At 42.6% G+C, this 15,080-nt stretch overlaps 1 protein-coding gene across 2 annotated transcripts in view; it reads right to left on the reverse strand.

Moving 5' to 3' along the window:
- Positions 1 to 15,080, reverse strand: part of NUP155 (nucleoporin 155) — a 546,729-nt gene that overhangs the window by 257,794 nt on the left and 273,855 nt on the right. For both annotated transcript variants that reach the window (XM_069221247.1, XM_069221245.1), the window contains one exon: positions 9,421 to 9,556. In XM_069221247.1, the coding sequence (XP_069077348.1) occupies positions 9,421 to 9,556 (136 nt within the window). The remainder of the gene's footprint in view (positions 1 to 9,420; positions 9,557 to 15,080) is intronic.

Genomic DNA, 15,080 nt, shown 5'->3' on the forward strand with positions numbered 1-15,080 from the left:
GCGTCAAAAAGGACCCAAATTACAAATCCTTTGCTCAAACAATATAGGGCAATACATTATGGAATGACCGCTTCATTTCACTGATTGGGGGCCCCTGTGCTTAGTTTGAAGGCCTACAAGTGAATAAATGTCTGGCACCAAAGCATCCAGACAATTCTAGTTCTCTGAAGCAATTAAATCTGGCCAAAAGAAAGACTACTGGAGAGCGACACCCCCATGATGAACAGGACTTTAGACCCCCTAATGAAGGAACTGATGGAAATTAAGATATCAGTGTAGCTGAGAAGTCTACAATAAATACAACTAAGGAGCTGAATTACTGCATACAGAAATGATAGCTTTCTGTCTGCAGCCAGAAAGACCCCATAGTGTTAAATGTCCCAATTGGGGCAACAGAATTCCGTAGCCTCCAAAAAAACAGTCAGGGAGTCAAAAGCCAGAAGTAGACATGACAACATTTGTCTAAATGGCATTCCTGAACTGTAGGAAAACGACAGCAAGTTAATGTTTTTTAAATACTTTGCTGTTCCAGCTCCTCAATATGGAATTCAGTCTACGGCTAGAAATCAAACAGGCACATCGACTCAGTTTTGACTCAAAGCCATTGGTTCCTCCGGGACCAGCAAGCACAGTGAATCATTCAAACAGCAAAGCGCAGCTGATTTCCCCCCATCATAACTAACCTTGCCATGAAGCAATTCCTAGTACTGAGCCTCAGACAGAAAGCCCATGATCTTCAATATGGCCTACTAGGCCCTCCCCTAATGCACCGTAATGATAAACACCAGACCAAAAAAATTGAATTACCCACAAGAACTTGAAACCTTACACTCCCTAGACCATGCTCCACGGAATGATCTAAAATACCCACTGAGGATACCTGGTTTTTATTATATGCCGCTAAAACCATACATTCTTCCAAAAACAGCTGTACCACTACATTTGCTCTGAAACACAAATAATCGACTAGAGATTGCAATTCAGAAGCAAACTTGCCACTAGCAGAGATAAATTTAGATCCCCCTATTAAACCTTGATCAGTTATACTACTCCCCAGCCCACTTTTCTATATTTCTACATGTGTTTATCACATATCCCTTCTTTGATACTTTACAGCAAACTGGGCCTTCACGTCACAAACTAACATTGAACGCCCCCCTCACTGGTCCTAATGCTGCCACATGGCCATAAACAAGCCGTTATCTATTTGATCCTTGAATGTCAGCAGGATGACAAACTATGCAAGATGAAGAAAAAAAAAGTGTGTACCTAAAAGCCTCCAAAAGACCAATAGCTCACAAACAGTATTGGATACTCTTAGGAAAGAATCAGTGGGCCGTATTTTTTCATCTTCGTGCTCCTGCCACAAGAATGATGCAGCTATAAAAGATACCAAGCCTTACAGAAAAAAAATAAGTTGCAATACTCTTTCACAAAAACCTAACAATAAAAGTACAAAAGACACTGATCGACCCAGGTTGCATGTACATTTTGTAAAATTAAAATCCATAATAGTGGGCTCTGTATAAACCCCCACCCCAACAAGCCCAGCTAACGTTTTATCTCAAAACATGATTATGGCAGAATTCCATCGACTTTAGGTGATTAAAAGAGGAGATTGAAATATGGAGCCAGGTGCAGTTCTCCATTACTAGGAACTGCCAGACCTCTGCAGCAGCCCAGACAAAGGTGTCCTTCATTAACTCTTACACAATCACTTTTGTACTGAACCATGGAGACTCCTTCACCCAATGGAACAAGACTACACATTCCTGGTATTCCCCTATAGCACATAAACTAAAATTGATTATTTGTTGATACATACTAACTTACTTCTGTCCATATAAAGTTGTAAAATTAAACCTAAAGGGATACCTGGCCCCAATACCAATTGAGCTGGACTTACAACTTGAATCACCAAGATTAAAGGCTAAAACACAACTGTTGACTCAATTCAAAGACTACATCACTTTAAATGTATATTCTGTGGGGTCCTCACATATGATATGGGCCGCAGGCAAAGTCCACCTACAAGTTGATATACTTAAAGATGCTAACACAAAGAGAGGAGTGGAGCTATCTTTTTAGGACAATGACCAGAATAGGCACTGGCCTGAATTTCATAACTATGATGAAATGGCTATATGAAGGCTTTACTGCGAAGATCAATTGCAAAGGGTTCCTATACACTATAACACACATCAGGAGAGGCACCTGACAAGGCAAATCTTTATCCCCATTACTGTTTCCAGTTGCTTTAAAGGCTCTAGCAATAGTGGTTAAATCAATAGAGGCCATTTTGGGTATTCCCACAGTTAAAGTTAATGTTACATGCAGATGACATTCTATTACACCAGTCCACGCCTGGACTGTGCCCAGAGCCAAGAACCCTGGTCCAACCCCCACCCACAGCTACACTTCTACCAACCCTTTGCACCTTAGACGCCACCACGAACACTGCCAACACGCTGCAACACACACAACGGTAGGACCTTTCACAAGCACCCTCAGACACTTCACGTGCCACTACATGCATGCCCTCACCCCTCTCTGCAACACCCAACACACTCGAGGCGCAACATCAGATACTCACCACCAGCATGCATTCACAGTCCTCCTCACCACTCGTTCACTCAGTAAACACGCCACAGAGGTCTGGCACCTTATCGACACTCTCGCACCTGACACTGTCTTTCTAACAGAGACCTGGCTTAACCATGCATCAGCCCCCGACATCACCACCGCCACACCAGCAGGATACAGAATCACCCACCATAACCGCATCAACAAGTCAGGTGAAAGAATCGCCATCATCAAATGCACCACTGCCACGGATGACACCATCCCAACAATGGAACACCTCAACTTCAGTATCCAAACGGGTGACAAATCCACCATTAGGGTAGCCCCATATACCCTCCACCAGAAACTCAAACCATCTTCTGCAATCTCATCATGGATTTTATTACCCCCACACTATCGTTTCGAAGGACATGTTTTTGGGCAACTTCAACTTCTACCTCGACGACATAGCTGACCCCAACTCTGCAAACCTCCTAGATAGCCTGAACATCAGCCTCACTCAACTTGTACACGACCCCACACACACATCGCAATGCACATACTCGACGCAATCGCCACCTCAAGCAACCGCATAACATACAGCCACACCACCAAACTCACATGGCCCGACCACTCAATCGTACATTTCATCATCCTGACCCCCATACCACCCAAACCCAACACCACCTGTCACAGCTGGAACAAGGCCTTATCATGGTTTCATTTTAGCACCTTACTTGGGCACACTTATTTTAGCACAGGCATGCGTCCCGTGCCCTTTTACCTAGCTACATAATTCATTTTCATTTATTCATTTTAGCAACACTTGCTTTTAGCAGGGATGAGTTATTTTTCGAATCAGTAGCTACTGCGTGAACGTTTTGTTAATACTTTCCTTGTACAACATTTCACCTTGAACCTCTACCCAAGGCTGTACATAATAATCTGTCTAGTATTGTTGCCACAAGAGTGCGCAGCCAACCTCAATGCTTAGTCACATTACCACGACAAGCGTGTTTTTTCAGAAAACAACACGTTTTGCTATAAAAACATCACACAGGCCAAAGAAGGTTAGAGGGATCATTCCAGCCAGAGAAGCCATACTATGCTGTGTGCCACTTTGCTGACCTATGGTCTCAGGTACGTGCTAGAAGTTTAGGTATGAATTTGTAGGTGCTGTTCAATTCCAGTATGCTGGGATTGTTTATTTGCTTCAGACGCACTGCCTCATTTCTAACTGTGATGTTTCATCTTCCTAATAATCGCATCTCAAATACTTGATCATAGAGTGCAGTCTTATCAATAAATGCACTGACAACTGTCCTGCATCTCTTTGCCTGCCTGTGCTTGTGTGAGACTTGTACTAGTGAGGTAAAAGGGCTGTATTTGCCAACCATGACTCCCCTGAGGAGTCACAGTGTCATGAATCAGGCTGCCATAAATCACCATTACTTTTTAGGTTTGGGTGAGTTACTGCTAGCTAAGAGGGTTAGGCAGACAGCTAGTAGTTGGTGTGGGATCGACTAAGTCCCCTACATGCGGTGGTGCTGCTGCCAGAAACCAGCAGTCTTGCCTCCATGGTAAGAGTCCTCCGACAGCCTCAGAGACCATTAGCCTTGCCTCAAACCTGCACAAACACCACAACAACCTGAAACAGGGCATTGAAAGCTTCAACACCTGGATCACTGACTGCGCTTACATCGTCAATCCCATCAACAACAAGAACTAACCAAAACACTAGGAACCACCTCACCACTCCGGACACCATCATGAAGTTCATTCACTCAGGGGCCCCAACCGACTCATGTCCCCACCACATCTTCAACCTAGGGGCATCCAGGATCTGCCTCAAACTTTCCGCCCTACTCAACACCCCCCTGGATTCTGCCACCTTCCCAGAAGACTAGAAGCATGCAGAAATCAAACCCCTGCTGAAGAAACCTTCAGTGGACGCCCCAACAAACTTAGCAACTACAGACCCATCTCCCTGCTTCCTTTCCTGGCCAAAGTCATCAAAAAAGGCATCAACCAACTAAACACCATCACCTTCTGCAAAACCCCCATGCAGATTCTGTAGCAACTACACCACTGAGACAGCCCTGATCGAGGCCGCAGATGTCACCTAGGCACTCCTCGACAAACGAGAGATAGCTGCCCTTATCATTCTCGATCTCTCAGCAGCCTTTCACACCGTCTTCCACCACACGTTCATCGTCAGACTTCACAACATAGGCATCCAAGGGGCCGCTCGCTCTCACATGGATCACCTCCTTTTTCACCAACAGAACACAAAAAGTCCACCCTTCACCTCCCAACCTAAATCAATTATCTGTGGAGTCCCTCAAGGCTCATCAATCAGCTTCACCCTCTTCAACATCTAAATGAATCACCTTGCCAACACATTCAGACCCACAGACTCAACTGTCTATCCTAATTCGACATGCAGCTCATCCTCTCTCTCTTAAAACTTCATGGCCTCCAGAACCAATTTCCACCAAGGCATGACCAGTGTCACAAATTGGATGAGAAATAACTGCCTTAAGTTCACCACAGGCAAGATGGAAGTCTTGATCTTCGGCAGCAACAACTCACCCTGTGACACTTCCTGAAGACCCACAGAACTGGGTCAAACTCCAGCTGAGCATGCCAGGAATCTCAGTATCATCCTGGAGAACAGATTCACCATGAGGTCCAAAGTCAATGCAGTGTCATCCTCCTGCTTGTTCATCCTGCACAAGTTACATAAGATTTTCAGATTTCAAGTGGCTTTCCCAAAATGAGAGTGGCACCATTACCCAAGCCCTTATCACTAGTCCACTGACTACGGAAACACCCTCTACGTGGGGCTCGAGGCCCACCTAGTTCAAAGACTCCAGACCATCCAATCCGCAGCAAGACTCATTGTGGATATTCCTTGTCACACCCACATGATCCCCCACCTCAAAAAAAATCCACTAGCTTCTGGTTCAGAAGAGATGCCAGTTTAAGCTCTTAACCAATGCATTCAAGGCCTTGCATGACCTCAGACCTGCATACACTGACCACCACCGCCAGACACCTCAACTTTGCCTCCCTTGCACTGGTCCATATCCCCCATACAAGGCAGCAGAGCAGGAGGATGTTCCTTCCACTACCTCAGAGCCAAAGCCTGGAACGGCCTCCTCCTGCACCTCAGGATCTCCCCTACTTTACAGGAATTCCGTAGGTTGCTGGAAACCTGGTGCTTCGATTGAGACCCTGGACCTTCCCAGCGACTGGGTACCCTCAAGGGTGATAAGTTGTGCTCTACAAGTTGTCCGATTGCTTATTGACTTTCCTCTCCCAGAATGTAAATTCCTTCTCCAATGTCCATCAGTTCACATGTTTCAGTCTTTTCTGGTTATAAAATGAACTGAAGCAAGAGTGAAGCCCTACATGTCTAAATACACCACATCTACCTCTTTGGACAGCTAACCCTTTGTTAATTTCAAAGCTGAAATATTTAGGTATTTTTGTGGGTAGAAATATCCTAACTATGGTGCAGGACAATCTGCATCTATTACCAGACCGAAAGCAAAGAGAGTTCCTAAAGTGTGATAAGCCATTGCTTTCCCTTTCGGGTATAGTACAGACAATAAAAATGGTGGTGATCCCAAGATACAACTATGTTCTTGGCATGCTACCAGTCAATGTTCGTTTACACTTAATGAGAAAAATAGATAGTTGAATCAAAGCACATATATGGCAAGATCACATCATATGACTTGTACCACCAGTGTACATGCCGCAGACATTACAGATGGCCTATGTCTTCTAAAAATTGTAATCTACTGAATGGCCCGACATTTCTCACAACAGGCGTATACCATTTCAACTTAGACCTGGAAGCACCCAACTGGGTGCAATCTGCCCTTAAATACTCTACTCCTGATATCTCTCAGATGCTGCACAAACCAACCCGATCATAGCAGCATCCACTAATGCCTGGAATCAAGGTCATAAACATCTAGGTGAAAATTAACACTGGAGCCTCCAGACTCTGGTAGGGCATAACAGACAGACCTACTGATTGATGGTCACTCACTTAACTGGCTTAAGTGGCAAAAATGTGACATAGAAAAGTTTAATCATTTAATAATTTAAGCCCCCTTGAAACCATTTACAACTCTTCAAGATGAGTTCCATCTTGATCAGCACCAACTGTGCAAATACTTTCAATTGCATTATGTCTGCTTAAAGCCAACAGATCACACCTGCCCAACTCACAAGAATTTACTCTAAATTTCTACCTAACATAATGGGGTGGCAACAGGAAATGTTCCTCAGGCCTGTACAAAACTTATAGACAACCTTTACTCTAAACACACGGCCGAATTTCTACGACACAAATGGCAACAAAAAGAACCCAAAAATTATCTGAGGAAGAATTTGGGGACCTTCTCTATAACCACAACAGAAGCTTAAGTTAATCCAGACTGACGTTTAGCTTACAGTATGGTTGACTAGCACTCTAAAGAAACTTTATGGAGCTTAACTCTGGGAATACTGCACATGCTATACTAAATGTCGACATGACATATGGTTAACATACTCTGGTCATGCCCATTAACACAATCCTACTGGAAATCTGTTTGGTGTCAGCTCAAGAGTTTAATTGATTATCTGAACCTAAAAAAGCCCTCTCCTGGGACTAAGGAGGTGTAACAGGCCACACAAGTTAAAAAAAAAAGTGGTGGTGGCTTGACTCAAATTTGGTAGTGGTTAAAGTCTGCTTCATAAGACACTGGAAATCTTTCATCCTCCCTATATTTGAGAAATAGTTTAAGACCATGATGCAAATGTCAGTACATAAGTGCTTGATTTACAAATTGAATGATTGAGTAGAGATCTCTGGCAGCATATGGGGTTCCTACCTTAAAGACTGTTTATTTTGATATCCCTTTGAATATAGTTGAATCTAACAGGTTCATGATACATTTTTGTAACTTTCGTTGACTTATTCATAATTCATGCTATACATTATATTTTCATCCTGTTCAATTCAACTGTCTTTCAATCTAAACCCAGGAATTGAGGACTGTCTTCTGTTTACATTTTATACATCTAATTACCTGACCTATCTTCTTCGATAAGTGATGTCGTTGTTTATACTCCAAACTAGTTATGCGTCGTTTGTTAAGTGTACCCAGTTATATGTTAAAACTTAATAAATAGAATATAAAAAAATGGATCAGGCCATAATACTTACAGTGTAGCTGTTTAGCTGTCAACCTGGCCCATCTGACAAGGGGGACTCACAGCAAGGCTAGGTTTCTCGGCAATGGCCCAAAGTATGCTAGGATTGTGTTCCTCTTTTCCAATTAGTAATAAGGCCCTACAAGTCTCAGGAAGCCTAGTGCCTCTAGCTGAAAAGTCTCAACTGATTGAAAGTCACCCTAGTGACAACTATGAATCTGCTGAAGACATAACAAATCTAGTGAGGTTTGCCTAGTTGACTTCAACTGTTGGCCCAAATGTGTTTCAGTACGGGTAGCAGCAAGATGGGTTTGCGTTTAAGGAGGCACAAGACAGCATGAACACAATACAAACACCTGTAAAACAAAATAAAATACCCTGAAGTAGTGAAATACAAGATAAGAAAACAAAAATGAGAAGTGCTATTGTGATGCACCTGCAAACCCAACAGAGTACTACAGTGTCTTCAAATGTTCTCACTGTTTCGAGCTTTTTTTATCAGTTTGCATACAATGGAGATTTGACAGGATCTTCCAACTGCCCGGGTCAATCTGTTTACCCCAATACTGTGCCACCCCACTCACCCAACCACTATGAACTCACAATTTCAATGTCTACTGCTATGTTTCAGGTCCTAGGTTTCCTTCTATCTGCTTCTTCTATCATACTCATTGATTTTTACACTGCATATTCACCCGTCTGATCGCTTTCTTTAGAAAAGCTGCTTTCATATCCAATAACAACATGAAAGGGATTTATTTTTCATTCACCTGCAGCCCTACCTGTCCTGTCTTCCCTTTAATTCTGCTGTAACAAAAAAGTGCCATGAGGACTGAGACAAGACACAAGTAGCTTCAATGCTAACCACTGTGCAGGGTAGTGGACTAGAAAGTAAAGAGTCCCCTTTTTTGGAAATCTAAAAACAGTTGACCTTATCATAAACTGTAATTACTTCTAGTTATGTTTGGACTTTTCTAAAAGTCAGCCTTGACCTACTGTTAAAGATTGCTGAATCAGTTTTTTTCTATATTTCTATTTAATGTTTTTATATTGCAACCCTTTTCCTACGTATCGACTGAGTAATCCTACGAAGACAAAACTAAAGCACCATTCATAGGGCACCCACGGAAGACATGTTAAATACGTTCTGGCCCGATCTCACTGAGATATGCTGGGCCACTCCCACACTGTTCTATCAGTTAAGTGAGCATTAACCCAAAGGTTCCTTAAATCATACAAAAAGAGAGAGAAGAAGAGATACAGTTTTACAGGAGTGTACATACCAACGACTGAAAAAAGGAAAGCAGGAGTAAAAAGAAAAAAAGAAATCATGAGATTTTATTTTCCTCATTTATTAACATTACAACGGAGTCATTTGTAGGTGGGTAACAGCTAAAATAAATATTTTTTTGCTTTAAAAATCAGGAGTCTCCTGCCGACACCAGTATCCCACTGCTCCTTTATAATAAAATCTATCATGGAGAAGCTCTGTCTGGAGTTTCCTGCAAGGTAGGCCGAAGCCTCACAGGTAGAACCACTTTGTCAGGCAATGCTCAAAACATTCAAGGCCACTTTCCCTTTATAGGCTTAATTGCAATTTGTTATTCCAATATATACACCTCAAAATAAAGTTAAAAAACATACCTTTCTTGAAAAGCCTGTAGACCCACAACATCCTCCTCAGGTTCTCCATTTTTATAGAAATGGAGCGCAAGGCCTTGAGGATCCTTCTTTTCTGCAGCAGTCAAGCACAATTCTACCACACCTTCATAGAAACGCACTGGCCCAAAGAAATTAAAAAAAATAAAAAAACATACGACAAGTAATAAGCATTTTATACCAAATGATATTTGCAATTCTATCGTAAAACGAATATCCAATTTATTTGATGTCCCTCAATAGTATCAAAGGTCACATGTCTAAGAGTAAATGTGCCAGCAATGCAAAGATATCTTACAAAGAGTAAATGTTCCCATATTACATGATGGTATCATTCTGTCTGAAGCAACCACATTAGCTTTTGGCTTTCTCATTCTGAAGGGTACAGAAGTACAGAGGCGTAGAGGCGTAGATAACGATTTGCCAAAATGTTAGGAATGGCAAGCAACAAGATGAAACCTTCTCCAAATTACATCAAATACCACATGAGAAACACTGTGCCACTCTCAACCAAACAAACCTCTTCAAATTGAGGCTGGGGAGGAAGTAGTAAAGTAGAACAAATAAATTCAGACAATAAACAGGTTTACAGAGACCTGTACACGTTTATTACATGCCACTGTCTTCATGAACCCAGAGATGAATGTTAGAAAATGCAATGCCAGAGGACCCCAAGACAAGCCAGGAATAGCAGCTGCTATCCCTTGACCCCCCCTAATTAATATTAGCACCATTCTGTTTGGGTCTGATTACAGAGGTGATGACTCAGTTACTGACTGCTTAACCTACGCTTATCAGATCCACACAGCTGTAAGGCTGTAGATAGGAGACATGTAGCTCTCTGTCTTGCTCAAAGACAAAGAAGTAACACTGTTGTGGATGGATTTCTGTTTATCATTGAAGATAAATGCCCGTATAAACAAGCATGTCCTCTCTCCAAAGAGCAATAAAGATGCCACTGTCGCTCGCTGTGGCTACCAGTCTGAAAAGGTCTAATTCTGTTTCCAGGGCCAACACCTGACCCAGAAGAGGGCTTTGGGACATGGTGTACATAGATTCCATGGTTCACAGATCTCGGCAAGGAAAGTGAGCTCCCCTCCCACTCACTGCCTTCAGTGGGAACTTTGTCATTCTGTGGAGCAGTGGAGAGCACCGAGCTAGCTGACACAACCATCAGCAGACACAACTGAACTAGGATTGCCCATCTCTTCAAACAATCTGTATAACTTTGGGGAGTAGATCTAGTGCTGCCCTCAGCTTTATCCCATATAGCATGCTGAACAATAGTGAGGCACAATAGCAACATCTGTAGCAATAAGGGGTAAAAATCTACCTTCACAACAAGCTAATTTTTGGTGCCAGAAGCAAAATCGGAAACAAAAATGTAAGTTAATTAATGAAGCACTATATTCCAAAACGTAGCCCCATCTAAGATTCTGCTGAGTGAGAGGAAGAGTAAGGTGCTAGTGGGGCATCCCCCCAATACTCGGTCTGGGCCTCTGGTTCCATGACAAGGGATGGATGACACATTCACAAACTGGTGACAGATTTACTGCAACTAAATAGATCACTATAAAACATTGAAAAATGTTGCACAGACACGTTCCCAAGACCTAAAGCCCCTATTCTCGAGGTCTGAATGTTATGGTTGCTACACGACACAAGGTAAGTGAGAAATCATACACCCCAACTACTTTCATTAGACTAGACTGTTGGTATTCTGAATATAGTAACTGGTTACTCAGTGCGAGTTTCCTCTAAAAAGTAAATACACGTAGCAAGACTCATTATGTGTGTGCTGATAATTACATGTGTGTATACTGTATTTAGCTTCTCAGCTTCAGGTGAACCGCCTGACTGTCGTTTGCATGTGGCTGCTGCAGAATGGTGGAGCCCGAATCCCTCTGCACGACTCTACAAGGGTTTTCTGCCTAATAACAGTATTTCCGCTGCAGGCAGATGAACCAGCAAAGGAATTAGAGGACTACTCCACTAGTTAAGCTGCTAAGGACAAGAAGGATTAGAATCAGAGGTCAACAAGAAGTATGAAGAAGACCAGCACGGGTTTATTGTTGGATTGTATCAACATAAATGGCCTGCAAGTGAGCATTCTCTACTGTTACTAGTTCATAGCTCACATTCTGAAAGCTTCTAACTGACCACTCAGACAATTTCCACAGGCTTCTGAATTACTGAAGAAATTCTGTGGGGGAACAGAAAGGGCATTATCCCAACCTCTGCTAGATGCTATAACTAATGGTCTTATACATCAAGACGTCAGATTGCACAGACATATTTCTGCTGCCTCTTACCTGCAAGACGAGACAAAGATCCCCTTTCCTTTGTCCCCCACCCTACCCCCGACCAGAAGGAAGTGACTGAAGGTTGAGTGTGTGTGTGTGGCTTGTTAGTCATTGAAGCCCAGCCATGTGGGGCTCAAGTGACAGGACACTGGAGGTCTGAACACGTGGAGAAGACAGCCAAATCATAAAGATACATGGCTCAATCCGGGCTTGGAAGCAGATGAGAGAATGCTGAACTGTGGGTGAGAGCATGCCAAACTCCACTAAGAACTCTTTTGTCTGTGAAAAGATAAGGGTTGCCAAATCTGCTGATAGTCCTCAGGGACACAAAAAGGCACCTGAAAGACTCTTTGTGAAGCTGAACAGTTGTAACAGGCCCGGCAACACCAGCCCCAGGGCCTGAGCTGACAACTGGAAAGGAGGGGTTGCAGACTACTGGCTTAGGTAGACAAGGAAGAGCCAAATGAGCCCATCTGCCATGGGACTTCAGTCAGAGACACCTTCACATGTGAACTGTGCATGTTTACACAAGACAACTTACTCTTATCCAACCCTCTAGCCCAACAAACGGTAAGCAGCAGTCTGGAGTTGTATCCCGTAATACAAGATTTAAGTTTATACAATATGCTATACTACATAGAGCATATCTCACACCACGCAAATTGCATTTGCTGTATCCGGCGGTGCCGTCAAATTGTCCCAGATGTGGGGTTGAGGAGGCAGAATTATTACACATGCTGTGGAGTTGTCCTAATATCTCCCAATACTGGAATGGGGTGAGCACCATATTAGAGAAGGTAATAGGAAACACTATATGGGGAACAGCGGAGGTGTGTTTGCTTGGACTGCTTCCTCACACAAGAAAAGGAAAAGTGACCACACGACTTGCAAACTTAGCACTCTTACTGGCAAAACGTCTACTGACCAGGCGCTGGAAGGCCACACTAGCTCCCTCTGTGGCGCAATGGAGTATGGAGGTGTTGGAATGGGGAAGGGCAGAGAGTGCCGCCCTCAGGAGAGAGGAGAGCAGAGAACCGAGAAGACTACCAATAGCTTTAGACTGGGATGAGATATTGGATGTTTCTAAAGCAGCATGTGAAGAGGAAGAGGCCTGAATACAAGTATAAAATGGCCCTTGATAAATTACTAGAGTTGATATAACCTAGCTGCCACTACTAGTGTTTTATTAAGTAGGAATGGGGCGCTGGGATGATGCCGCTGGATACAGTTGGTGGTTAAGAACTCCCCAAAACTATATGCTGAACAGTGTAAATGTGTTGAAGACAGGAGATTAAAACTGTACTGCACCATTGCTATGGTCCCCCTACAAGAACAAAATGTCAAGTTAGAGCATGAAGGAAGGAGAATAAGGTTTAAATGTTATGAGTTATATTGGATCAAACTCATAGATAAAGCGCTGTAATGTACTAGAAAACTGAACATGCAAATGGTAAATAATGGAATACAGCGCTACCAAGACAATAATGCTTTGTATTATATACTATGGAAAATATTACTCTGTAATATCCAGTAAATAACAATATATGGCATATACCGAAAACAATAAAAAATGTGTTTAAAAAAAAAAGCAGCAGTCTGGAGTTGGGAGTCTTTATAAGCTTCAGGATTTGTAAGAAGCCTCCAGTGGACAAGTGCACAGTGACCATGCATAATGTGGAATCCATGTTGAATGGAAAGCTAGAAGTTTGCCTTGAAAAGCTATGTTTGCCGTTGGTGCCGTTTGAGCCTGACTTCAATCATAAAATATCTTCTATTACTAAAATGATCTGGGAACTTTATTGACTTAGTTCTTGATCCAATGTTCTCAAAAGTAGCCTGAATTTACAGTTCTGTGCTACTAAGGGGTAGGTGAGGCTGTCTTAAAAGAAACAGTATTTGCCGGAATAGGATCTAGTTATGAGCGATGGTGGTTGAACCTGCCCCACATAGCAATCCAACTTTCTACAGTAAGACAAAGTATCTGTGGTACAATATCTGCACTATCTGGCAAATAAGAATTTGCAGTTCCTTGCTAAGCATTTAGGACTTCAGTGATGCTGCACCGGATGGCTAATGGTCTATGAGCATAACATGATGGCTGACTCCGGGTGCCTCTGCGGATCAGAATTCTTATGCTTTTGAGATCTGTCACCCTCTTTAACACCAAGTGGGATGCTGTGAACTGATCCAGAGAGATGACAGTCAGATATATCATTGTCTCAGCAGCCTCATGATTTAACAACTACAGTCGTAAAGAAGGCTGTCCTTTTACAGGGTCTCAGATCCCTGAAGTAGGAACTGGAGATCAAAGAAGTTCTGTTTTTGAGAACTTAGCTGCAACCTAGGATCAGGGTTAGACACTCTCGGCAAAGATTTCTTGGTGGAACGCAAGAAGGTCTAAAATGCTCCCAGATGGAAAATATGATATGTGTGGTCTACAAAAAGAAACTGAGGCTCGGAAATGAAAAGTCTTTTCACATCCCTACTGGGAGAGAGTGCCTCTGGCAGTTTCTGAATGGGTATAATAATGTTAATTCTGTATGTGGTAATGTTGACTACTTCAAAGTCAAATTTAAATAATTGAGGTAATAATGCCGTCTTTCCTTTTTACATACAGCAATTTTAAAAAACACCTTTTCAAAGGAAAATGTTACGTATCTGATTTTGGCATGTAGTGCTGTAGATTTACATGCTGTGCATACTCCTGCCATTTAGTATTGGGCCCAGAAGTGTGCAAGTTGTTTTTCTTCAAAGAAGTCTTCTCAAGTCTTGAGGTACAGTGACTCCACCTGTTACTGGTAATGCACAAGGCCACTGGCACCATGGTTAGACTGTTTTCCACATAGGGAGTGAGGATGGAAATGACGTTTAGCACTACATAAAGAGATGACTATGTAGAAAAAGTAAAGGAAACATATGAAATATCGAACGGCTTCTGGGGAGGAGGTTGGGCACATGTGACTTTACTGCACTCCATGCCACGAGCAGGTGCTCACAGGTTAAGGAACATTTTCCGTTTGAAGCATGTGTGGCTGTACATACAGATGCTGTGCATGGACTGAAAAGCAGTCCTGGCCTAAGTGGTGGCTAGCCTGAGGATGTTACAGTGATTATAAAAGTGTACAGAGAACAGACTGGCCAACATTAGCCTCCTAGCGTGCCAATACAGCCACACAATAGAGTTTTGTAAAAGTGTGTGTAGACCAGATAGATGCTTAACAAATATTAGCTATAAGAATGTTTCCTAAGAAGGCCATAGATGTCCCTTTTTAACGTGTGTAGTCGGTTCTGGGGGATAGGTAATGGTCTGTTAGCTTTTGCATAATATGTCTGAATATGTTT

The sequence above is a fragment of the Pleurodeles waltl genome, chromosome 1_1 (genome assembly GCF_031143425.1).
Source record: "Pleurodeles waltl isolate 20211129_DDA chromosome 1_1, aPleWal1.hap1.20221129, whole genome shotgun sequence".
Classification (NCBI taxonomy): Eukaryota; Metazoa; Chordata; class Amphibia; order Caudata; family Salamandridae; genus Pleurodeles; species Pleurodeles waltl.